At 50.3% G+C, this 22,422-nt stretch overlaps 7 protein-coding genes across 7 annotated transcripts; 3 read left to right on the top strand and 4 right to left on the bottom strand.

Annotated features, from left to right (window-relative positions):
* Positions 1 to 5,396: 5,396 nt before the first annotated feature.
* On the bottom strand, positions 5,397 to 7,334 carry VTS1 (Flap-structured DNA-binding and RNA-binding protein; the record flags this gene model as incomplete). The annotated part of the gene is made up of 3 exons (XM_049363169.1): positions 5,397 to 5,444; positions 5,501 to 6,783; positions 6,833 to 7,334. The coding sequence occupies 3 exons, from the start codon at positions 7,332 to 7,334 to the stop codon at positions 5,397 to 5,399; spliced, it is 1,833 nt and encodes a 610-aa protein (XP_049225761.1).
* A 1,851-nt stretch (positions 7,335 to 9,185) lies between these two features.
* Positions 9,186 to 9,758, bottom strand: J4E78_002522 (uncharacterized protein; the record flags this gene model as incomplete). Its single annotated transcript, XM_049363168.1, has 5 exons — positions 9,186 to 9,227; positions 9,294 to 9,354; positions 9,401 to 9,525; positions 9,580 to 9,650; positions 9,698 to 9,758. The coding sequence occupies 5 exons, from the start codon at positions 9,756 to 9,758 to the stop codon at positions 9,186 to 9,188; spliced, it is 360 nt and encodes a 119-aa protein (XP_049225760.1).
* Positions 9,759 to 10,159: 401 nt separating this feature from the next.
* VPS4 (Vacuolar protein sorting-associated protein 4) lies at positions 10,160 to 11,677 on the top strand (the record flags this gene model as incomplete). The annotated part of the gene is made up of 5 exons (XM_049363167.1): positions 10,160 to 10,268; positions 10,323 to 10,349; positions 10,399 to 10,570; positions 10,621 to 10,953; positions 11,005 to 11,677. 5 exons carry the CDS (start codon positions 10,160 to 10,162, stop codon positions 11,675 to 11,677), a joined length of 1,314 nt encoding a protein of 437 aa, XP_049225759.1.
* Positions 11,678 to 12,320: 643 nt separating this feature from the next.
* Positions 12,321 to 15,807, bottom strand: J4E78_002520 (uncharacterized protein; the record flags this gene model as incomplete). The annotated part of the gene is made up of 5 exons (XM_049363166.1): positions 12,321 to 12,528; positions 12,586 to 15,080; positions 15,128 to 15,303; positions 15,352 to 15,571; positions 15,625 to 15,807. 5 exons carry the CDS (start codon positions 15,805 to 15,807, stop codon positions 12,321 to 12,323), a joined length of 3,282 nt encoding a protein of 1,093 aa, XP_049225758.1.
* Positions 15,808 to 16,737: 930 nt separating this feature from the next.
* On the top strand, positions 16,738 to 18,922 carry J4E78_002519 (uncharacterized protein; the record flags this gene model as incomplete). Its single annotated transcript, XM_049363165.1, has 5 exons — positions 16,738 to 16,929; positions 16,978 to 17,373; positions 17,420 to 17,897; positions 17,947 to 18,041; positions 18,089 to 18,922. 5 exons carry the CDS (start codon positions 16,738 to 16,740, stop codon positions 18,920 to 18,922), a joined length of 1,995 nt encoding a protein of 664 aa, XP_049225757.1.
* A 452-nt stretch (positions 18,923 to 19,374) lies between these two features.
* RPS26 (40S ribosomal protein S26) lies at positions 19,375 to 20,198 on the top strand (the record flags this gene model as incomplete). Its single annotated transcript, XM_049363164.1, has 4 exons — positions 19,375 to 19,378; positions 19,680 to 19,841; positions 19,927 to 20,029; positions 20,084 to 20,198. 4 exons carry the CDS (start codon positions 19,375 to 19,377, stop codon positions 20,196 to 20,198), a joined length of 384 nt encoding a protein of 127 aa, XP_049225756.1.
* Positions 20,199 to 20,605: 407 nt separating this feature from the next.
* Positions 20,606 to 21,384, bottom strand: J4E78_002517 (uncharacterized protein; the record flags this gene model as incomplete). The annotated part of the gene is made up of 3 exons (XM_049363163.1): positions 20,606 to 20,941; positions 20,994 to 21,229; positions 21,360 to 21,384. The coding sequence occupies 3 exons, from the start codon at positions 21,382 to 21,384 to the stop codon at positions 20,606 to 20,608; spliced, it is 597 nt and encodes a 198-aa protein (XP_049225755.1).
* Between the last annotated feature and the right edge of the window lie 1,038 nt (positions 21,385 to 22,422).

Below are 22,422 nucleotides of genomic sequence, written 5' to 3'. Positions count from 1 at the left end.
CACTCTGAACATGTCGCCCGCGGGCAGATCCATGGCGGGGGGCTGGAGCCAATGGAGCACGGAGCTAACGGTTTGTGGTATGACGTTGACGGCTACCCTGCCGGTAACACAGATACGACTGCTGGGCAACTGATAACGAACCACACGCGTCGCTGTGGCCTATTGCCTGCCAATGTTCCAAGGTTGGGGGAGATATCAGACAAAGGATGGGGGTGCTCGCGTGCCTTTTTGAGGAAAGTGGTGGGGACAGGCATCCGGTGTGGTTTGACATGTTCGTCGCGTTAGTCCGCTGTCATGCATCGCTTAGGCAATGCGATTAGTCCTGTCTGACCAAACAATTGCTCCAACAGGACTTGGAGACGCGATTGCATCACATCACACTTTGTTGTGCAGATCAGCGCTGATCCTGAACGCGTTCCACAACACGAGCTAATCACTAATTGATACCATTTGAGTGGGGATTGCCATTCTCAAGCAGACAGACGCCCTTATACCAACTCAGACGATGTCAGCGACGGATAACTAAAGGGCGTCGTATCCCAATCGATAGGCAGTACGATGCCAGAGTATATGTCGATCTGCGCTGAGGGATCAACAGGCCACCCCAAGTCGTCGCGCGGAAAGTCGATCTCAGCCACTGCAGGTTCTATATTCTCTGTCTTTCGCGCTTAAGCCTAAGAGGTCTTTTTGCGTACTTTAGTTATATATATTAAAAGAAAAGATATTTAGTAATAGTAGTTTACTAAGCTATTTATCTAAAGTAGTTATCTTTATATATACTTATAGTAGCTAAGAATAACTTTATAATAAATATATAATAAGTTATTATAATAAGTTAGTATAATAAATTTTATAATAGCTTATACTAAGAAGAGATAGTAAGCGTAATTATAGTAGCTATAAATAGAATAGAAAGTATAATTATAGTAAGTATAAGTTAAGTAGCTAGAACGTAATAAGTATTTTAAATTAATTTAAGTTATATTTTAAAGCGTAGTAGCTAAAAAGCTAAAGTAGAAGAAAAAGCTTAAAGAGTAAGAGCTAAGAGAGTAGTCTAGTTATAAGAAAGTAGTAGTAAAGAAGTATATATTATTTATAAGAACTTTAAAGTAAAAAAAGTATTCTTAAATATTTATAAAAACTCTAAATATTTAAAAGTATTAAATAAGCTATAAGTATAATAAACTATAAGCGTAATAAGATAATACCTTCTTTTATTCTTAGTCTAGTTATAACTAGTAAGTATTTTTATAGTATATATATATATATATATATATATATAGCTAATAATAAGTAGTATTAAAAGTATATCTAAATAGAATTATAAATAAGGTAAACTTTAAGTCTTTTAATAAAAAGATAGTAGTATATAAAAAAGCTACTAGAGTTAGTAAGAAGAATAAAACTATAACTAGCGTGTTAAAGCTAGAGTTAAAAGTAGTACTTAAGCTATTTAAGTAGCTCTTTAAGAATATAAAGAGATAAGTAGATATATAGCGTATATATATATATATATAGCTACGTAGCGTAGGCTAATAAAAAATAGGTAATATAAATAATATAGAGAATACCTTTATAGTAGAATAAAAGAAACTACTAAAATTATTATCTAAAAAAGTAAATAAAGATAGTAAGAAGCTAAAGAGCGCTAAAGCTAAGTTTATAAAAGAGCTAGAAGTATAGAATAGTCTAGAAATATACTTTTATATTACTTAAGTAATACTTATAAAGCGCGCGTAATATATTAGTTAAGTATTATATTAGTATAAGTATTTATATATAAGTAGTAGAGTAATTATATATAATAGTAAGAGTAATAGTATTATAATATTACTAGTAATAGTATTTTTATAAAAGTAGCTAAATATAAAGCTATATTTAGTATATTAGTATATACGTATAATATAATATAATACGTATAGTATAGAGTAATTAGGTATTATATAGTACGTAAGATAGCGCGTATAGATAAATATATAGATATAGATAAGCGTATAGATATAAATAGATATATAGATATAAGTAGACGTATAGATATAAGTAAATATATAGGTATAAGTATATTATAAAGGTACTAGCTAGGTAGCTACTTAAGATAGTAGGCGCCTAAAATACTATATAGTTTTAGTAGGCTTAAGAGCTATATTAAGTAAGCGTACGTAGATAGGTTATTCTAACTTAGACTAGAGAGTCTAGGTTAAGAGCTCTAGCTTATACTATAAAACTAAAGTTAAAGCTTAACTAGTAAGTTTATAAAATATATATTTACTACTTTTTCTTAAACTTTCTATTATAATAATAAATAACTAGATTATTATAATAATAAATATCTAGCTTATTATTTATTAATCTTTTAGCTTCTTTAATAATTTTATAGTATTATTCTTATATTTATATTTTAATTTTTTACTATAGTATAAAATTTTCTACTACTTACTTACTTTTTTTAAAGTAATACTTAAAAAATTAAAAATAAAAAAAGTATAGCTACTTTATTAAGATATAAAAGTAGCTAAAATAATTTTATATATATTTAAGTAGCTTAATAATAGTATATAATTAGTTTATACTTTAAAGTAGAGTTTTTAACTTTATAGTACTAAGTTATTTTTACTTTTATATATAAAAAGTAGCTATAATTAAAGTACTACTTTTTTAACTTACTACTAAGTAGTAGCTAATAAATTTTAAAAAAAAGTTTTTAAAAAAAGTATAGTAGTAAAAAGTAAGCTTAGTAAATATACTACTTACTAAGTTTAGTATATAACTAGTTTAAAATAGTTAAAGTAGTTAAAGCTAGTATTATAAGTTAGTTTTAGACTTTTATAATATTTACTATTTATATAGAAGAGTAGTATTATAAAAAAAAAAAATCTACTTCTAGACTAGCGTCTTAGTAAATAAAACTAGGTTTACATTAATACGCAGGTTCTATATCCACGCTCACGGTATGCTGGACGCAGGTACCGGCAAGATTTGACCGTGCGATCGCACGAACCTCCTTCGCCATTTTCATTCCAAGTGGCCATATAGTTCCCATTGTGTTCAGAAAGCCGATGCTGAGACGCACACGATCCCGCGCTATCGACAGCGCATGCCCATCCAATAGATAGGTACATACAGACACTTGTGCTGCCGCGAGTTGCGCGGTTAGGCACATAATAAAAACATTGTGCTTTTCGAGAGCGCATGGTATTGCGAGGAGTTTGGTATGCATTTCGGTCGCCTTGAGCACACGTGCGGTATGTGTGTTTCGCCCAGTTTTTGGTGTCAGCGTAAAGGGAGAAGGAGGCAGAAAAGACTGCGTGGTCATCTCTTCAGGAAGGTGAGGTAGTGACGAGAAGGGCCTATGCAGTGTTGAGATGACTCTGTCTTTGTTAGCGTAACAGTAGCAGTGCATGAAGGAACGAATTACATTGCAGCACACATATGTGCCATGTACCTGTTGTACGTATCGTTAGCGATCATGTTTTCGTCCGGCTGACGGTGTGGCATACATCACCTCATCTACTTGACCATCTGGTCGAAGCGGGTCTTTCTTACAAGCCGGCAGCATCGCCGACCAAATCGCCAATTTCATGTCGCAGTTCTCGGTCATCGTTTCGCTAAATATAGCAGTGTCGATAAAAGACTTCATGGCTGGAACTGTTAGGCATCATACGAAGTAGATAACGGCTTTCATTGGGTACGTCCACCTGTGGTCTGTACTTACTGCCAGCGATGACCATTCCGATGTCGTAAAGATATACGATTGAGGAATAAACAATCTCAATTTCTGCGAACTCACGGGTCTGGTACTCCGCCCACGTCATCACAGGCGGGATGTTCTGCTCATGTCAGCTCTCACCTCTATCTGGGCAGCATCTCGACATACCCCTGACTCAAAGTATTCATCATCGCATGGCAAATCAACGTTGTTCGATGTGAGAAGTAGTGTGTAGAAGGGCGTGTTGGTGACAAGGGCGAAGTTTTGATCCACAATGTAGAGTACGTAAAACGTTCGCCTCCAACACTCTTCCAGTACACCGCTACCTTCCCCATACGCTCGAGCAAAGTCTCTTTCGTTCATACGCAATTCCAATGCAATTGTGATAGCTTTATCCAGATGCTTACGAGCCTCGGCTCTGGAAATGCTGTGGAACTCAGCGAGAGCAAATAGCAGCAGCGCTTGAACATTGAATGGTGTATGCGCCAGGTCGGGCGACGTGACAGCTTCTAATGCTGTCATGTGGTAGGGTTTCGATGGAGTCCAAGGGGCGTAGATTGATCCGATCCATTCCAAGACGGATATTAGTGTGGTCATTCCATGGTTCCCGTGCAGGCGCCTGGCTTGCAGATAGTGGAGAGGCAGTACAACTGGCCATGAAGACCAGAAATATTCGAAGTACAAATCGATGAGTCGTTCATTGTCGACTTGGAAAATCATTCGACTTTGCTGGGTAACGTTCCGTTCACGAAAAGGTATGGAAGAACCTGATGAACCGCTCTCAAAGGATCCCAGGCTAGACTGGTCGGATGGGGATGGCGCTGGTAACTGAACTTTTCCGCTGGTCAAGTTTTTGGGTTCTTGTTGCAGTCGTAGACGTCGCTCCGCGAGTGCAGCTTTGCTGAGACCTCCTCTTCTAGATTTTTGATAGATGCATTCTTTCCCGTCGCGCCTGCATCGGTTGCAGGCGGGTTGTGTGGAGTCACACTTTACGTGTCTATTGCGGCACTGGATACAGGCCAGCACTACTCGTTCAATTCGTTTCGGATCCGACGATAGCTCCATGGTTGAAGGAAAACAAGAGGAAGAGCGTAGGTTGCGATGGGATCACGGCCGTAATTGGGGACACCGCCAAAGGAGATCTTGCGCGCCAACCATGGAAGGTCAAAGTCAAGATTATCCAAAAATAATCATACATTCCGGTGAGTGGAAGACGAGCACGACGCGTAGGGCTGATCTGACTGGTTACACAGCGTGTCAAGTTGGGCGCCTGCCGAGTCGGCAAGAGTCGGATGAGCATCAGCATTGGGGGCCGCTCCCTCTTCATTAAGATGTTACGTTGAAAACCACAAATTCTCAACACGGTTTAGGCATGAACAGAAAGCACTCGGGTGCGACACATTCAAGAGTTCAACTGACACACATAGTGTCACTATTAATCCCGTACATTCGCAAGCCTTTCTACCCTACTACAATAAACTAGAAATAATCGCACTATAAACCCACAATCAGCCTTCGTGATACGACAGGCCAACGTAGCAACATCCAAGTCTCTGGTCTCAATGCACAAAACATGTAATCATATGCGTTCCAGACCTGACGGCCAATAAACCGTACCAGCTGGGGTTGTCGCTTTTCGGTCGTATATCTATAATCGAAGGCGATGAAGCAGAATGAAGAAGCCGCGAGCTTAACGCAGCTTGCCGTGATCTTGAGCCTCTTTGACCTGTTCAAAGACCTGCAATACAATGTTAGTTATCGGGTTCCGTACATTAGAAGAATGGCGTTGCATACCTTGAGCATCTTCCTACGTGCACCAAGAGCATTGACTCCACGCTTCTCCAAGCCTTCGTCATCGAGCTCGATAAGCTCCTGCCACTTGAGATCCTTCAGGTTGTCTGTGTACTTGTGCAGACGGAGACTCCGAAGCCAGTTGGGAATGTCCGAAAGCAGACCAGGGTCGGTAGGATCCTCCGGGGGCTTGGAGCTGCCGCGACGGCCTCGGGGAGATCGACCGCGATCAATGTTGTCGCCGAGGAAGCCATGACCTTCATTACTGCCGCCGGCAAGACCAAACTGAGCAAGGTTGAGAGCGCCCATACCGTTGTTCATCATGCCGCCGCCGTAGTCAGCAGCCAAGAACCCGTTAGCTTGAGGCGATGTGAAGTTGCCCATGGCACCCATGCCCTGACCCTGCATTGCGAAGCCGGGGGAGCTGGGGCGAGATCGGCGGCCTTGCATAGCAGCCAATTGCTGGGCCTGAAGAGCAGCCGCTTGCTGTGGTGTCAATACTTGGCCAAGCTCGTTTGTCATCAGGATGTTTCCGTTGCCCATCTGAGGCATGCCGGGGGACATGGGTCCGTTGTCAGAAGATCGGGCGCGGCGGAATTTGCGTACATCGTCCAGCTGGATGCGGTTGTTGACTGTAGACAACGCGGCCAGTTTCATAGCAGTAGCGTTCGCGACCATATCGGCCTGGTTGTTCGACTGTTGGAAATTGGCGACCATGGGAGTGCTCAACTGGGAAGCCCAGCTTCCACCTGGGTTGTAAGAAGGCGAAAGGAGCGGCATGTTGGAGGAGTTGGCCTCGAGAGCGTTCAAAGTGGTGGTCTGGACATTGTTGCTATCGTTCTGGAGAGGAAGACGTGGAGATCGAAGACCGGCGGATGGAGGTGGCTGAGTGAATTGGCCCATCGGTGGCTGCTGGTGCTGCTGCTGGCCCGAAGACTTGGGACGGTTCGCGCCCTCGTTCCAGGGTGATGCTGGCGGAGCATTGTTCTCTCTCTTGCTGTCCTCAGGGGCGGAGATGGTGGGAGCCGCTAGAGAAGTACGATCTCCAACGGTGCTATTGCGGTTGGACGCCGGCGCAACACCGACAACATCGGTGAACTCAGCCTTCTGCTTGGCGATGGCAGCCGCGGCGTCCGGGAACATGCGGTTGATCTGGGATGTCTCCAAGCCCGAGTTGCGTTTTCCAGCACCCGGGGATGGCGGCGGACGGCCGAGGCCCATGGAATGACGGTTTTCGCCAGTGCCGAGCTTGCTCATGGCATCGCTCAGTTTCTGCGTCATGGGATCTAGCGCTCGTCAGCATGAAAAGTAGCCTGTGAGTGTTGTCAAGCTCACCTTTCTCTCCAAAGTTGGCAGGGGACAGAACGCCCGACATGGGCACGTTCTTGGACATCTGCTGCAAGACTTGGATGAAGAAGCGAATCTGCACCTGTGTCGTCTGCTGGAGGAGAGCGTAGAGGGCTGCAGTTCTCTCGGCCTCACTAAGGACGCGGAACCACTGCTCAATAGCGCTCAGCTCGTCTTTGAAGTCCTGGTCAAGAGTGGCTGTCGCCATCTCTTCGAGTGTGTTCTCATATTGATCGATGTCGGCGAGCCACTGCTGAGCAGCGCGCTCCATCTCATCCGGGTTGCCCGACTGCGTGTTGTTGCGCCCGAAGTAGATTTCAGACGCGGGACGAATGCCACGGTTGGCAAGCGGGGAGGGGAAGCCACCTAGATCAGCTGAGGCACGGAGGTGGTGGTTGGCGCCGAGGGAGGTTCGGGCTTGCGGGGGACGGAGCGAGCTGGAACCCTCGGGGGTGCTGTTCCTGTTGGCGGCGATGTGGCTGGCAGACATGGCGGCGGTGAAAGTGGTCGACGGCGGGTTCAAGTGTAGAGGGTGAAATTCTGGCAACTTGTCAGTACGGCCGGCCCAAGTGCTCGCAGACCGGATGCTAGCACACGTACAGTGTAGACTGGGCGGGAGCACGAAGGAAGGTATTGATGCTTGCACACGAGTCTTCTCCTGCAGTCCCAGCTGCCTCAAGTCAGTATAACGTCGGACGCTCGTGGGAGCGCGAACTTGCCTGTGCCTCAAAGGAGAGCTCGATGAGTTTCGCGGGAGGCTGACACTTGTGCAGGGATGCGGTCTGCTGCGATGCACAGGCAGGCCGGGCAATAAGAAGAGACAGCGTAATATATCAAGGTACAAAGAAGGGAAGCTCAGCGACAGGAGGTCGAGTGTGAAGACGGCCAGAGGAGTGTTCGCTGCCAGGAGTCCGTCGAAAAGCCCGCGGCGTTGGGTTAGCGCGCCCAATCACGGAACCCTGCGCAAGGCTGAAGCAACGGCTCGCCAGATCTAGCCTGGTCCTCAGCTGTTACAGATAGTCGCGGCATACGTGACTACAAGCCTTCTGTTTGGATGGCTTGCATGGCTATCTCCGATTGTGTCAAGGGCGGTCACGGCTGCAGCTGCCTGTGAATCCCTCGCCTCTCCCCATGGTACACCTCCACACGCCCGCCCACCAGTTGACCGACTGTGGCACTGTGGCCGTTTCGAGTCGAGCAAACGCGTCGACAGCGTGCTAGCCACACGATAGCATAGACGGCCAGAAGCGCACCGTTTCTGTAACAGCTTCTGCGGTGCCGTGCTTCTTATTGGCGAGCCGCGCCGTCAAACGCTCCGAGAAACAAAAGGAATTCTTCCCGAGACGTGTTCATGCACTGCCCGCTGCTAACACTAGTCGTTCGGGTCCACGGATACAAAAGTTGTGCCTCTCCAGGTCGTGTTCTATCATTGCAGGAGCGTCTGAGACGACCCACTGTTGCCTGATCCGACATCTGATGCCCGCAGGTGCATGCGCTAACCTCAAATGGTTAGCTACGTGTCGTCAAACGTGCATTGATAGCGCTCCAACGCTCCGCGAACAGGTGAATGTGAATGTAAGAACGATCCATTCTGAAGTGAATGAGGGTGAGTGACAAACATGGCGGCGATTGGTTGCGTGAAGATGAGGCGCGACTAACTATAGACAACGTGGTCGACATCGATCTGTTTAATCTGCAGTTCATACGGCTCTAGCAAATCCTCGCCAACTATAGGTTCTTTGGAATAATGAGTGATACACAAAGTCAAGTTCCTCTACCCCCTTGTAGGCTACAGGCATGTCGCTATCAATAATGATAAGCAGCTTTTGTTTCCGCGAATTACCAGTATCTGAAAAAGCTAAGAAGGCTACAGTGCCTGAACAACCTACAAACTGAACATCTTCAGGCAATGTCGACTTCGGGGCACCTGTCTGGTTGTCTCTTGAATGGGGTGATCGATATGTCGGAAAATAGCGATGAGGTGGATGAAGATAGTCCTTGAGAAGTGTTGTAAGGTTAGAGTTTCAAAGTGTTGGAATGCTGGGCTGGGCTGCGGCTGGCTACTCTCGCTCTTGCCACTAGTAGCGAGGTCTAGCCACGCACAGGGAAGTTCCTTCGTATACCTTCTAGTCAAGATTGTCCAGACGTTCTGGTATTGGATGCCATCCTCCTTAAATTACTGAGTGTAAGAATAGGCGGCAGCGTGGCCGACAATAGTGCCACACGCCAGTCACCACGGAGCAGAAGAGAGCCTCACTGTAGAAGAATTTTGGACGTAGATGAAAGTGTTTCTCGGTGGAACTGGGTATCTTGTTGTTTTACATCTGCCGTGCTCAAAGTTTCATGATGATGCCGCTGCTTGCTGTGATTGCTGTGCTGCCGACTGGATTTGTATAATCTGATTTGGGAATTAGCAATCCGCGTAACGAGACACGTTCGAAAAACATACCTCGCCCTTGATCTTCTCACTCTTGTCTTGTATACCCTGTATCTGTTTCTCGATATCCTTGCTGCATCCAGTCAGAAGAGACTTGTCACGCCAACTGACCCACTCACATCTGTTTGTCGATGAACTCGAGGCGACCGTTGACCGACATGACTGCCTCCGTCTTGTCCTGCTTCAGCAGTACTGGACCAATTTGTTTATAGATGTTTGCATCGTCGTCGAGGATGTCAAATTCCTGGAATGACCACTTTCAGTATGTGATCCGAGACCAATCGCAATCTCCGCATACCTTTTTGACGGTACTGTTCTCCTGTTGTTGCGATTCGAGCTTCTGGCGAGCCTCTACTGCAGTTCCGAGCTCTGTTCCGAGATTAGCTAGGGATTGGCCATCTTTGGGCGCGGCTTACCAGCCTGGAGGCCTTGATAGCTGTCAGACAGCGCCTGCAGCTTCTTTTGCACGTCTGCCATGGCTTTGGTGATGCTGAGTGACGCGTGCTGCAAAGTTTGGTGCAGTCTCGTTCGGAAGTCGCGAGTGGGATGCTGAACTCCCTCAATCCGGTTAGAAGCAACGCGGGGCTAGGTGCCTTGGCCGTACCTGGAGCGACGGGCACCTCTCGTGTACGACCGCAAAGCCCGTTCACGCGAAACAATCTCGAGCGCACCCTCGTCTGAACATCGTCGATCCAAGCTGCGAATCCTTCCCTTGCCTCACATAGTCGCCCTGGCCCCGCGAACCACAGGCAGCCTGCACGCGATTGCCCCACTCAGATCGCCCTCCGCCGCCCATACATCGATCAACCAACACACCAGCCGACGCGCGCTCCGGGAATCACGCTCGCTGAAGCCTCCACCGACCTCCGGCCTTCACAATGAGCAACGCCGACTTCCTCGGCCGGGCCATCGAGACGGTCAAAAAGGCAATTGAGACGGACACGGCGGGCGAATATGAGAAGGCGTATCAGCTGTACTACAGTGCTCGTCAGTACCACAAGATATAGACCATGTAAATTTGGATGCTAACTTCATGCGCAGTCGAACTGTTCATGCTCGCTCTCAAATGTACGTTGGCCGGATTTTGTAGATTGGCAAACATGCTGACGCTCAGTAGGGGAGAAGAACCAGAAGTCCAAGGATATGATCCGCGGCAAGGTAGCCGAATACATGGAGCGCGCCGAGAAGCTCAAACAACACCTGAACCAAAATGACGCCTCGAATCGCAAGAAGCCAGCAGCTATGGGCTCAAACGGCAAAGCAGCAGGTGGAAGTGGAAAGGGCGGAGGGTACATATCAAGTCTACGCCTGCCGAGAGTTCGCAACTAACCTCTAACAGCGACGAGGACGAAGGCGAACAAGACGCCGACTCGAAAAAGCTCCGCGGTGCGCTCGCTGGCGCCATCCTATCCGAGAAGCCCAACATTCGATGGGAAGACGTAGCAGGTCTGGAGATGGCAAAAGAAGCACTCAAGGAGGCCGTTATATTACCCATCAAGTTTCCTCACTTGTTTACGGGAAAGCGACAACCATGGAAGGGTATTCTTCTCTACGGGCCACCTGGTACCGGTAAGAGTTACCTGGCAAAGGCGGTCGCTACCGAGGCGAATAGCACATTCTTCAGTGTCTCCAGTTCCGATTTGGTCAGCAAGTGGATGGGCGAGTCAGAACGGTAGGTGAAACAGTCCACTTCGGCGCGACGCGGCAACTGACATGATGTTAGACTCGTAAAACAGCTCTTCGGCATGGCTCGCGAAAACAAACCCTCGATTATCTTCATCGACGAGATCGACGCGCTCTGCGGACCTCGAGGTGAGGGCGAGTCGGAAGCATCACGACGTATCAAGACAGAACTGCTAGTGCAGATGGACGGTGTCGGTAAAGATTCGAAGGGCGTACTCATTCTTGGTGCGACGAACATCCCATGGCAACTCGACTCTGCCATCCGACGACGATTCCAGCGGAGAGTCCACATTAGTCTGCCAGATCAGCCCTCCAGGATGAGGATGTTCGAGCTTGCGGTTGGCAACACACCTTGCGAGCTGAGCCAGGCCGACTACAAGAAGCTAGCCGAGCTTAGTGAGGGATACTCTGGGTCTGATATTTCGATTGCGGTACAAGACGCGCTCATGCAGCCCGTGCGACTTATTCAGACAGCAACACACTACAAGCCCGTGGAGGTAGACGGCCAAACAAAGTGGACGCCGTGCTCACCTGGTGATCCACAAGCAGAGGAGAAGTCATGGACAGACCTAGACGGCGATCAGTTGCTCGAGCCACCTCTAAAGGTCAAGGACTTCGTCAAGGCGATCAAGGCTTCAAGACCGACTGTGAGTAGAGAGGATTTGGACCGCAGCGCCGAGTGGACAAAGGAGTTTGGTAGTGAGGGCGCGTAGACGAACCGTTTGTTGTCGTTTGAGGCGGTGCTGTATATCTTCGAGGCGCTTTTGGTGTTTATATCCCCTTCTAGCATAGCGAATCCAGGCCGTACATGGACCGGCCGGCGTTGATGCTTCGAATACATAAGCAATTTGAGGCTTTTTCGTTCCATGATGCTACAAAGGCGATACTGCATATACATTCATATCTCGCTTTGAGATTCTCAGGATTGAGGTAAAGATGTCATTGCGACTCGTGGCGCTTGCAGAGTGAAGGTTCTTGAATAATGGTGGCTCATTTCTCTACACTAAACTGGTCCAGCGTAGTCCATTCCATGGCACGATCGAAGTGGGTGAGGGGACGAAGGGGAAACTTGGGGGGAATATGTGTAAAACCGGACCGGACCTGACCTAACCGCCTAACCTAACCTGTCCTAACCAAAACAAGCACTCCGGCGTGATAAAGATGCTTCTCTATACTTCGCCAGCCTTGTTACCAATGACGAGGCCCAGAGACCCTCACGTCATGCTCTTTCATCGTGTCTTCGTGCTGATGTCATGTCACAATTCCGAATCGAACGCCGCTCATGCATCGTGTCCCATGTGGATTTCCTTCCACAAGTCCATAAAGTTGACCATTTACGAACGGCCTAGTCAGCCTCTAGCTGAAGTAGGCTTGCGCAGTACGCTGCTGCTCTGGTGTCAAAGTCGCGGCAGCCTGGCCAAGATCGGTGCTGGTCGCCTGGATCAGAGCCTTCACGGATGCGACAACGCGGTTCGCGGTCTGTCCTTGCAAAGTTTCGGCCTCCAGGGCTTGCACAACGTAGTTGAAGACCTTTGCGGGTTGAGAGAACACAGCTTGGTTTTGTCTGAAAGATGTTAGTGTGGATCTCATGCATTCGCGATGTGGCGCTAAATTAACTTACTGTTCAATCAGCTGAGCTAGGAAGGCATAGGCGTATGGTGTAGCCTCCTCGTCGTTGGTGATGGGAAGCGTATCCATCCAGGCAGCGGCGACACTGTCCCAGTTTGCGACCTTGCTCGCATTGTAGTGTAGGATCTTGGCAATTGCAGCCGAAGCATTCTCTGTCGCGAAAATGTCGTCGTCCGCGCGAGCGTTTGGTCTCTGTGTAACCTGGAAGAGCGTCTCCAGGGACGCCGCAACAAATTCGGACCAGTTCTCTCCACCCTTGTGAGCTGCAACACCAATTCCGTATACTGCTGCCTGGCGATTGGCAGGGACGTCATCTTGCATACCATCGATGAGAGGTTGGATAATCTGGTCCTTGTATTGCCACGACTCTGGACCACAGAACTCGAGCACATCGTCGTAGATGCAAATCGCCCACTGGCGTTGAGTGGGGTCTGGGTTAGCAGCGGACAAGCTATAGAATTGGGTTAGTTCAGCCCAGTAAGGCAAGAACGCTGTGCCCATGGTCTTGAAAATGCTGTGGAACGCCTTGTTCATGTCTGAGAGGAGCGTCTGGTCGTCTTCTATGGCAAACAACAGATCTTCCGAAGCTTCCTCGCCATCATCATTCTCGGCCTGCTCCTCTAGACGTTCCTTTACGCGTACGTGGTAGTCTTGAAGCACGCTTCTAGCGGACTCAATGAAGGTCGTCATGTGTGCGTTGGTGAGGCAGTTGCGGCCAATGCACTCTAGACACTCGTAGAAGCATTGGTACATCTCGGCGAGGGTATCAATGGCGGGCTCAGTGCTGAGCACTTCGAGGACACGCTCGACGGTGCGGCCCCACAGCTCGCTCAGTTGTGTAGATTCCGGACCGTGGGCCTTCTTGTACGCATTGAGCAGCGCTGGAACACACTTGGCTGATGCCACTCGCACGGGGTCGTGGAAGAAGAAAGCTAGGCCTGGGAGCGCAATCTTCTCCATGATGTCGTTGACGTAGGGCTCGAAAGCGTCCTCTAGAACTTGCGCGTAGATGACAATGAGCTCAATAGCCATGTGTTTGTCGTCAAGGATGCTGGTCTTGATTCCAATAACCTTGCCCTTGAGCGGGACCAACTCCCAGCCTTCTTCATCTTGGATCTGGGCAACTTGTTCCTCGTCGTCAAGAAGTTGGATATCAGCCTTGGCTCCAGCAAGCTCGGTCAGTGGTGGGATGACACCAGCAAGGAAAGGAACAAACTCCCGTCCTAGAACACGGCACATGCGGCCCCAGCAGTGGAGGAGATAGGATGCTTGCGGGTCATCGGCCTCGGAAACGCTGTTCTGGATCCGTCCGAGCAGCTGTACAAGGTTGAGTGCGTCTTGGCCCATCCGGTCCTTGCCGACAGCGAGAGCGATAAGCGTCGCGCACTCCATGGCCTTGGCACGGAGAAGTCGGTATTCTTTGGATTGCTCCTCTTGTAGGACATTGAAGAGAAGAGGCATAAGCGTGTCGTAATACTTGGAGAAGGCAGCCTCTGCGGAGTCCGCAACGGTGGCAATAGTAGACAGGGCCTGTTCCTGTACGAAACGCTTGGGGCTCTGCAGAAGCATGAGCAAGTGGTTAAGCAGCTGGTCCAGGTATGGCTCCAGGATGTTCTTCTCAGCCTCCTCGCAGAAGTTGACTAGAGCAGCAGCAGCGTGCGCCTGCACGCGAGGCTCCGAAGACTCCAAGACGGGGATGATGTTGGGGAGAACGACCTGGTGGTACGTCTCTTGCATGGTACCGGCAAAGTCAGTCGACATCTGTCCGACAGCATTGCAAGCGGCCCATCGCACTCGTGGATGGGGGTCTCGGAGCGCAGGCAAGACGAGGTCCAGGACTTTGTCAAGCTCGCCAACCATCAGCTCGCGACAACCCTCGGAGATGGCTGATATCGCCATGAGAGCAGCGTGCCTGTCGCGCCACGCCGAAGAAGTCATCATGCGCGGAAGCCAGTTGAACGTTGGGGGCAGAATGGCTTGTCCACCGAGCTTGTTTGCCAGGCGATCCATACACTGCTCACCAGCCACATGGTTCGAGTCGCTTTCTTCATCCAAGTCTTCTGACACGTTCCACTCCTCGGCATCGTCATCGTCAGCTCCAACGTCGGTCATCAAAGACAGACATTGAGTAACCATATCATTGGTGAAGTTGGCATCCTTCTTGCACATCAGAGGTGCGTTATCCGCGAAGGTCGCCATGAGTTCCAACGCGTTCTGCCGAGCCGTCTCTCCTAGATCCTTGTCCTGGATAACGGAAATGCTGAACTGAACGAGGTCGTTGAACGGAGGCTTGAACATCTTGGGCGCAACTTCGGCAAGGTCGATGAGCGAGATGAGGGCCTTTGTGAGGAGCTCTGCATCGCCAGACTCCTTGATCGGGGGTAGAATACTGAGGATCTCGCCGACGAGAGAATAGTATTTGGACTGGGCCTTCTTGGTGATTGAGCGGAAGAAGGACGCGAAGGCTTCGACGGATGCGATTTTGACCTGTGAGATGTAAGTCGAGGGCTTCCAGGTGCATGCGAAAGACGAACCGATGTCTCGCTGTCGGCAAAACCGCCCTTGAAGGCAGTCAAGACTACGTCCTCATGCTGCTTCTCGATGATCTGCGGGGTTGTCGAGAATATCCTGAAGGCGTTCTCGCGCTGCGCGGGGTCTGCGGACTGGCTTGCCTGGAACAACGCGCCCAGAAGCTCCGGCCATGCAACGCCTAGATGAATTTAGACATGTTTCTGTAGCGTGTCCCGTTTCCTCGTACCTTCATCTGTGTGCTGGCGTGCGAGTTCGGCAACAGCATCTCCAACCTTGGTGCGCACTGAATTGTCGGTCTCGTTGGCGAGGCAATGGAGCAGCTTCGCGCGTATGGCCTCGCGCTCGGGGGCGTTGAGGGTCAAGAAGAGGTCGGCGGTCTGGCCTGAGGGCGCCTTTCGCGGTTTCGACGACTGTCGCCTGAAGATGACGGCGGCGAACGTCCGTGTCTAACACAGCCTGTAAGCTAGAACCCAGGGTTTCTACCGAGCGGGACCCTTACTGAGGTATCCTGCGCCAGCTCGATCTGCTCCGAGAGGCCCATCAAGAGCACCTCGGGCCTCTGAGCAACCCACTCGTCATTCAACTGCTGCTCGGCAGCAGTGCGCTGAATGTTATCCGGCGACTGGAGGCCCTGCAGTAGGGTCGCCAGCGCCGTGTGAACCTCGGCGGGGAGGACAGACATATCGTATACGTAGATTGGTAGTGGAGGGCAGCGGCCCAGGAAGCGTGGTGTTGTTCACAGGCAACAAGGGAATACGGTCGCTTGGTCCCTGGTGGTGCTGCTTGCGGAGCGCGTGTGACGTGTTGGAGCGCCTCTGCTGCAGTGGAACTATGCAGGACGAGGCAGCGTATATCTCGGTGCAGACACGATCTTTCGGCGGCAGAGACTGGTGCTTTGTGTGGTTTCGCCTCAAGTCATTGATCGATGTTTTGGTGGGGGAGAGTGTTGGCCCAAAAAAGTGTGTCACTCCACTCATTGGCCAGCTAGCGTATCCTTGAAGGCTACGGAGCCCTGGGGTACACCGACTCACGAAGCATTCACTGCATGGACCCTGTTGAAACCACCCAGCTGGCTCATATATGTTAAAACACAATCGGCACTGCAAATTTGGTGTAGTACCGTGTGTACTGTTAGTGAAAGGAAAGATGAATCAGTCAGCGGCTGGGTACATGGCCAGCCATCCTGTTCATGGGAGATACCACGCGCGTGACCTGTCACGATAGGAGTAGGAAAACCTTGATCTAGCTTCAAGTACGGAACCCCGAAACCTACAGCAATGCTAGATCCTTGAATCTGGTTACCTTGTTGTAGTAGGCTGTATAGGCGCTGTCTAGGTACAGCCGTCTTCAGAGTAAGCTCCTCCGAGGTTAGATACAAAGGCCATGCAGTAGGACAGACCAGATGGAGCCCGCGCCCGAGCTAAAATTCTGGTCTTTTGCAGGCAGTCGCCCGTAGGCCGAGCAGGCGCATGTGCAATGGCAGCAGGCCAGGGGAAGAGCGGTCTAGCTAGCCTCGTCGCTTGCGCCTTCTGCGTCTACCCTGGCAACCACGACTTTGCTTCTATTGACCCCTCACCAACAACCCGACTTCCACGTCTCGGTCAAAAGCAACATGTCGCATACGGGGACTATGCGCGGTACGCCCAAGCCCAAGAACCAGCACCCGCCCCAGCAATTCCCCCACAGCCCCTCGGGGATCCCGCGACCAGCAGCTCTCGAGACGCATGCTTCTCATGTTGCCCAGAGCGATGCGGGCGGCTCTTCGCTCAGCGCCAGTCGTGCCAAAATGTCGAAGCGCGACGACGTAAGCTGCCCTGCTTGCCATGGACTGCCACATACTCATGATGCCTAGGCCATCCGCCGCAAGATCGAAACCGACCTGAACAAAAAGAAGAACCCCAGCGGCCGCGTGCGACCCTCCAAGAAAGCCCCGCCTGGCACTGTCCTCGCCTTGAAGCCCTCCCCCGCACTCCAGATCAAGCCCTCCACCTCAGTCGCCGAGGCTGCGCAGTTGATGGCAGCTAAGCGCGAGGATTGTGTCCTAGTTACCGACGACGATGACCGTATTGCGGGTATCTTCACGGCCAAGGATCTGGCCTTCCGCGTCGTTGGCGCCGGTATCAAGGCTCGCGATGTCACCATCGAAGAGATCATGACCAAGAACCCCCTCTGCGCAAAGACCGACACAAGCGCGACCGATGCTCTGGATCTCATGGTCAGGAAGGGCTTCCGCCACCTTCCCGTCATGGTATGTTGGGCTATAAATGTGTCGCGGGTGAACTGACGTGGGATAGGACGAAAACCACGACATTTCCGGTATCTTGGACATCACCAAATGTTTCTACGACGCTATGGAGAAGTTGGAGCGCGCCTACGCTTCCTCGCGCAAGCTGTACGATGCTCTGGAGGGTGTGCAGGCCGAGATGGGCTCCAGTCAGCCGCAACAGATCATTCAGTACGTCGAGGCTATTCGTCAGAAGATGTCTGGTCCTACTCTCGAGTCTGTCTTGACTGGCCTGCCCCCAACAACCGTATCCGTGCGCACTTCCGTCAAGGAAGCTGCGTCACTCATGAAGGAGAACCACACAACCGCTGTTCTGGTGCAGGACAATGGCTCCATCACCGGTATCTTCACCAGCAAGGACGTCGTCTTGCGTGTGATTGCCGCGGGGCTCGACCCGATGACTTGCAGTGTCGTACGAGTGATGACTCCGCATCCCGACTTTGCGCCTATGGACATGAGTATCCAGTCCGCTCTGCGCAAGATGCATGGTAAGTGGTCCAAATCGAAGGCTCTTCGAAAAATTGCTGACTATTGCAGATGGTCACTACCTCAACTTGCCTGTCATGAGCGACGCAGGGGAGATTGTTGGAATGGTCGATGTTCTCAAGCTGACTTATGCCACTCTTGATCAGGTACGCCCACTTCTGCTTCTCAAAGTATCATTGCTAACTCCTTGAAGATCAACAATATCAGCACGACCGACAGCGAAGGTCCCGCGTGGAACAAGTTCTGGCTGTCTCTGGACAATGAGACCGAGTCGATGATGTCGGGCGAGGGTGGGAGTCGCGTCCACGACCATCGCTCCTACGTCTCCCACCACGATCGCCCTGGCCTAATGGATCGTGGCGATAGCGTACTACCCAACGAGTCTGCCTCTCATCACGGGGACTCACCAGACGCATCTGCTGTCGCCAGCATTCCTCCCTCTCATATGGAGGATATGCCATTCCCTTTCAAGTTCAAAGCTCCAAGTGGTCGCGTTCACCGTCTGCAGGTCGTTGTATCTGCTGGTATTGAAGAGCTCATCCACAATGTAGCGAACAAGCTTGGTGCAGAGGTCGAGGCCATAGGAGGCGTACCGAGCTTTGATGACGGCAAGGTTTCCCGAGGTGGCTTCGCTTTGAGCTATCTCGACAACGAGGGAGACACAATCTCCATCACCACCAACGACGATCTCGTTGAGGCTGTCAGTCTATCCCGCATGGCACATCGCGAGAAGGTAGATCTCTTCGTGCACCATCCTGAAAAGGCACCAATGTCTGCCGAGGTCAACCCACAACCTGCGCTGCCCAAGCCTGTCACACCGCCTGAGTCGTCTCTTCGCGAACGTAGACAGTACTTTGACGAAGAGGAAGAGAAGCCAAGATCACGAGGCCGTAATCAGCCAGTACCTATATCGCAACAGCCAGAGATCATTGCTGGTGTACCAAACGACCTTCTCCTTCCTGGAGCTATCGGTGTACTAGCTGTTGTCATCGTCGGTGTCTTTGTGCTTGGCCGCGCCAGTCGGTAAGATTTGGGTGGACGTTGGGTAATTTGTGTTGGAGTATGAGCGAGAATGCATTGTTTCCTTTGTTATAACCTGATATCCCATAGATCCCTGGGTGTTTCCTAGCAGTTTGGCAGTCAAGATTGAATACATTTTACTTCCACCTCCTACAAGGAAAATTCACGGGTCTGCAGCCTACATTAAGATGGATATATGCAAAGTAGGCAACCTGACGAGAACGTAGGCTCTAGGGTGTGCCAAGTTCAAATATAAGTAGTCAAACGTCCCGCAGAAATACGCTGTCGTTATGCTTTCTTTCGGGAACACTATTCAAGTCGTCGAAGAGAGAAAGAACAGTCACATCATTCTCATGATGTCCTCGAAGCTTTTATGACGGCGGGGAAAGAACTTCGGGTAATCAGTATAGTTGGTAGCGTAACATACTGGTCCTTGCATGACTGCCAAAGCGCCTTTTCATGAGTGAAATCGTATTCCTACTTTCCGAGGACAACAATAGAGACAATAGTGAAATTTAGAATCCCTTCAGATTCTGTTTTCACTTTTACAGTGAAGCTGCGCAAAGGGTGCTTGGGTCGTTGCGGCTAGCGCGGTACGCCAAGAGATAAGATTAGATCCGCTTAAGCGAATTTCGTCGACACAGTGCGCGACGTCAGGAAGGAACGACTCTCACGACAACACCCCCACCGCTGACTTCTAGATACATCTTCAGTACGCTCCCCGTGTTCCCTCAACCCACAACTCCGCTCACACAACTCGATAGAATCAGCAGCCATGGTTAAGAAGCGAGCGTCCAACGGCCGAAACAAGAAGGGTCGCGGCCACGTCAAGCCCATCCGTTGCTCCAACTGCTCGCGATGCACACCCAAGGACAAGGCAATCAAGAGATTCACCATCCGCAACATGGTTGAGTCCGCTGCCATCCGTACGTCTCCCGGCCACGCCCGCACCGCGTCACACTACAAACCAGAAGGGGCGGCATTGGGGAATTGAAGACTAACGCCACGCAGGTGATATCTCCGATGCCTCCGTATTCCCCGAGTACACCGTCCCCAAGATGTACCTGAAGCTCCAGTACTGCGTCTCCTGCGCTATCCACGGCAAGATCGTCCGGTACGTTGAGCCCGCACGAGGATTCGGCTGAGCCCATGTCTAACACACTCGCAGTGTCCGCTCGCGCGAAGGCCGCCGCAACAGGGCCCCTCCCCCAAGGGTCAGGTACAACAAGGACGGAAAGAAGATCAACCCCAACCAGGCCGCTGCTAAGACTACCACTGCTTAAGTGGAGTGTGGTTCGAAAACGGAATGATCATGGCGCTTGGTGTGGGGTCTTAGGGTTCTTTCGGAATGTCATACTAGAAAATGCATGATTCCAGAAGGAAGGGCAGACTAAATGACGAATCATGGTTAATGCTCGCTCGGATTGCCTGCCTAAGCAGCACCGAGAGCTAGCTATGAACTTGTAAACGAATATCCAAGTCGACTTGCACCAACCCTACGTTTGCTGCGGTGATGTTACGTTGGGAACTGACTACGCATAAGGTCCTGATGATCGAGCTCACTCTGCGTTCACAGTGGGTATGCAACCTAGATGGCATTCCAAACATGATGAGGAACTGCAATATCCCAAGCTCCATTTCGCCAATTCTAGCCAATTCGTTGTCCCAAACATCGTAGAATGCCGTCATTTTAGTCGTTCCGCTTCTTGCCCTCGCCCAAATCACCCCCATCTTCGAGACTCTTTCCATTCGACGGCTCGGGTTCGGTTGTTTCCCAGTCTTCCGCGTTCTCGTCCCATCTTTCAAGCTCCTCGTCCACTGTAGTTCTGACAACACCAGATTCCTGACCTTCGGGGTTCTCGCCCAACTCAATATCCCGCTCCTCGTCACCCGCGACGGCTGTATATCCGCGCGCAGCCCGTTTGCGCTCGAGCATGCGCTTGTGGTACCAATTGCATAGGCCGAGAGCGAGGAGCGAACCGAGAACGTTGGCTATGATGTCGTAGTAATCGAAGTCGCGATGTATCTTGATATGTGTCAGCTTCTTGTACAATTGTTCCTCCCATGTATTGACTCACAGGCAACAGCCCTTGTACGACCTCACTTGCGACTCCCAGACCAATCGTGCACACGGTAAAGGTGAGCTGCAAGACCTTCCTCCTACTCGTTTCTAGTATCCAGTAAAAGCATAGTGTGAGTAGGAAGAAGGCGATGAAGTGTAGTGCTTTATCCGATTGCTTGTATGAGGGGATCTTGTAATCGGGTGGGGAGAAGCCGGCGCCGGCGCTGATGAAGATGAGGGCTACGAAGGCACCTGTATAGACATTAGCTTGGTATGATACGGAAGCAGAGCGCAAGTTCGAGGAACACGTCCATTCCCAGGTTGATTGCTTGAGCGCTGTGCCTCGAGCTCTCTGACGTAGGAAACAGCAAGTGCGACCTACCAGCAAATGGCTTCCGGATGCGCATGGTGACTTTGTATAGCAGCGACTATAAGCACTCGAGGAGCATTTCCAGCCCTAAAAATCGGAGAGTTGCAGTCAGCGGGCGGCAAGAGCTACCAAGCGTCGTTATGCGGCCACAAGCTGGCATTCTGGCGGAACTGGCTTGCAGAAAGCGGCTAACGGCTTTCGGTATTCCCGCTGTCGATCACGTGTGGAACCTGTGAAAATCGACAACCTAGGAAGCTGCGGGTAGGGGCGGGTAGTTTTGATTGACCCCAGGTCTGTGATCTGTGTACCTGGCGCTATTTCTACATTTGAGGTTAGGTTTGGGATGGAGAGTCTCGGCTGCCAGGGCAGATGCGTGAGAAGCCTTCCTCGATGGTGCTGCATTACTGATACGGTAGGTGTATATCTGGAAACCTGATCGCTCTGAATGATTACCCGATGATATACGGTGTGCGACTATCAGGTAGCATAGGTAGGGCTGTAGGCGATCTGAGCTGCATACATGATGTACCCCAGAGGTACTCGGGTGTCGTACCGACGGCAAGCATACCTATGTAGCATCATGTCCAGCGAATAACTTCGGGCCACTCTTTAGGGACTTGCAAGGACAAGAACAGCAAAAGTCATCGAAGTAGTTCTCTGTGCTGGCCCAGAAGGCGTGCGATACTTCAAAGTTGGCAAGTAATGGTAATCTAGGTACCCCCTAGGGACACCGTCGGAGCCAAGTCAGTGCGCGCAAGACGATCGAGGACAAATCGAAGACATTGGCGTAGATGTAATTGATCTTGATGGTAGAAACACTGCGATGCGTACATACAGCAGTCACAGCACTTTGATATTGGGAAGTAGGTAGGTGACGCGGGCCCTGGACTGCGCAGAACGCTAAGGCGGCTGGACGAGGAATAGCCCCCATCCACCTACAACCCTAACACCACGTTCGTTCATCAAAGGCCGTATCTGTGGCCATCAAGACGCGAGCCCCAATACCCTCTTCCATCTCGCAGTCATCGGCAAACCTTTCACTCGACCGGTAGCTCCTTCCATGCTTGATTTTATC

The sequence above is a fragment of the Alternaria triticimaculans genome, assembly GCF_023758025.1.
Source record: "Alternaria triticimaculans strain BMP 0046 chromosome Unknown scaffold_2, whole genome shotgun sequence".
Taxonomy (NCBI): Eukaryota; Fungi; Ascomycota; class Dothideomycetes; order Pleosporales; family Pleosporaceae; genus Alternaria; species Alternaria triticimaculans.
This window is presented reverse-complemented; position numbering and strand designations above follow the sequence as displayed.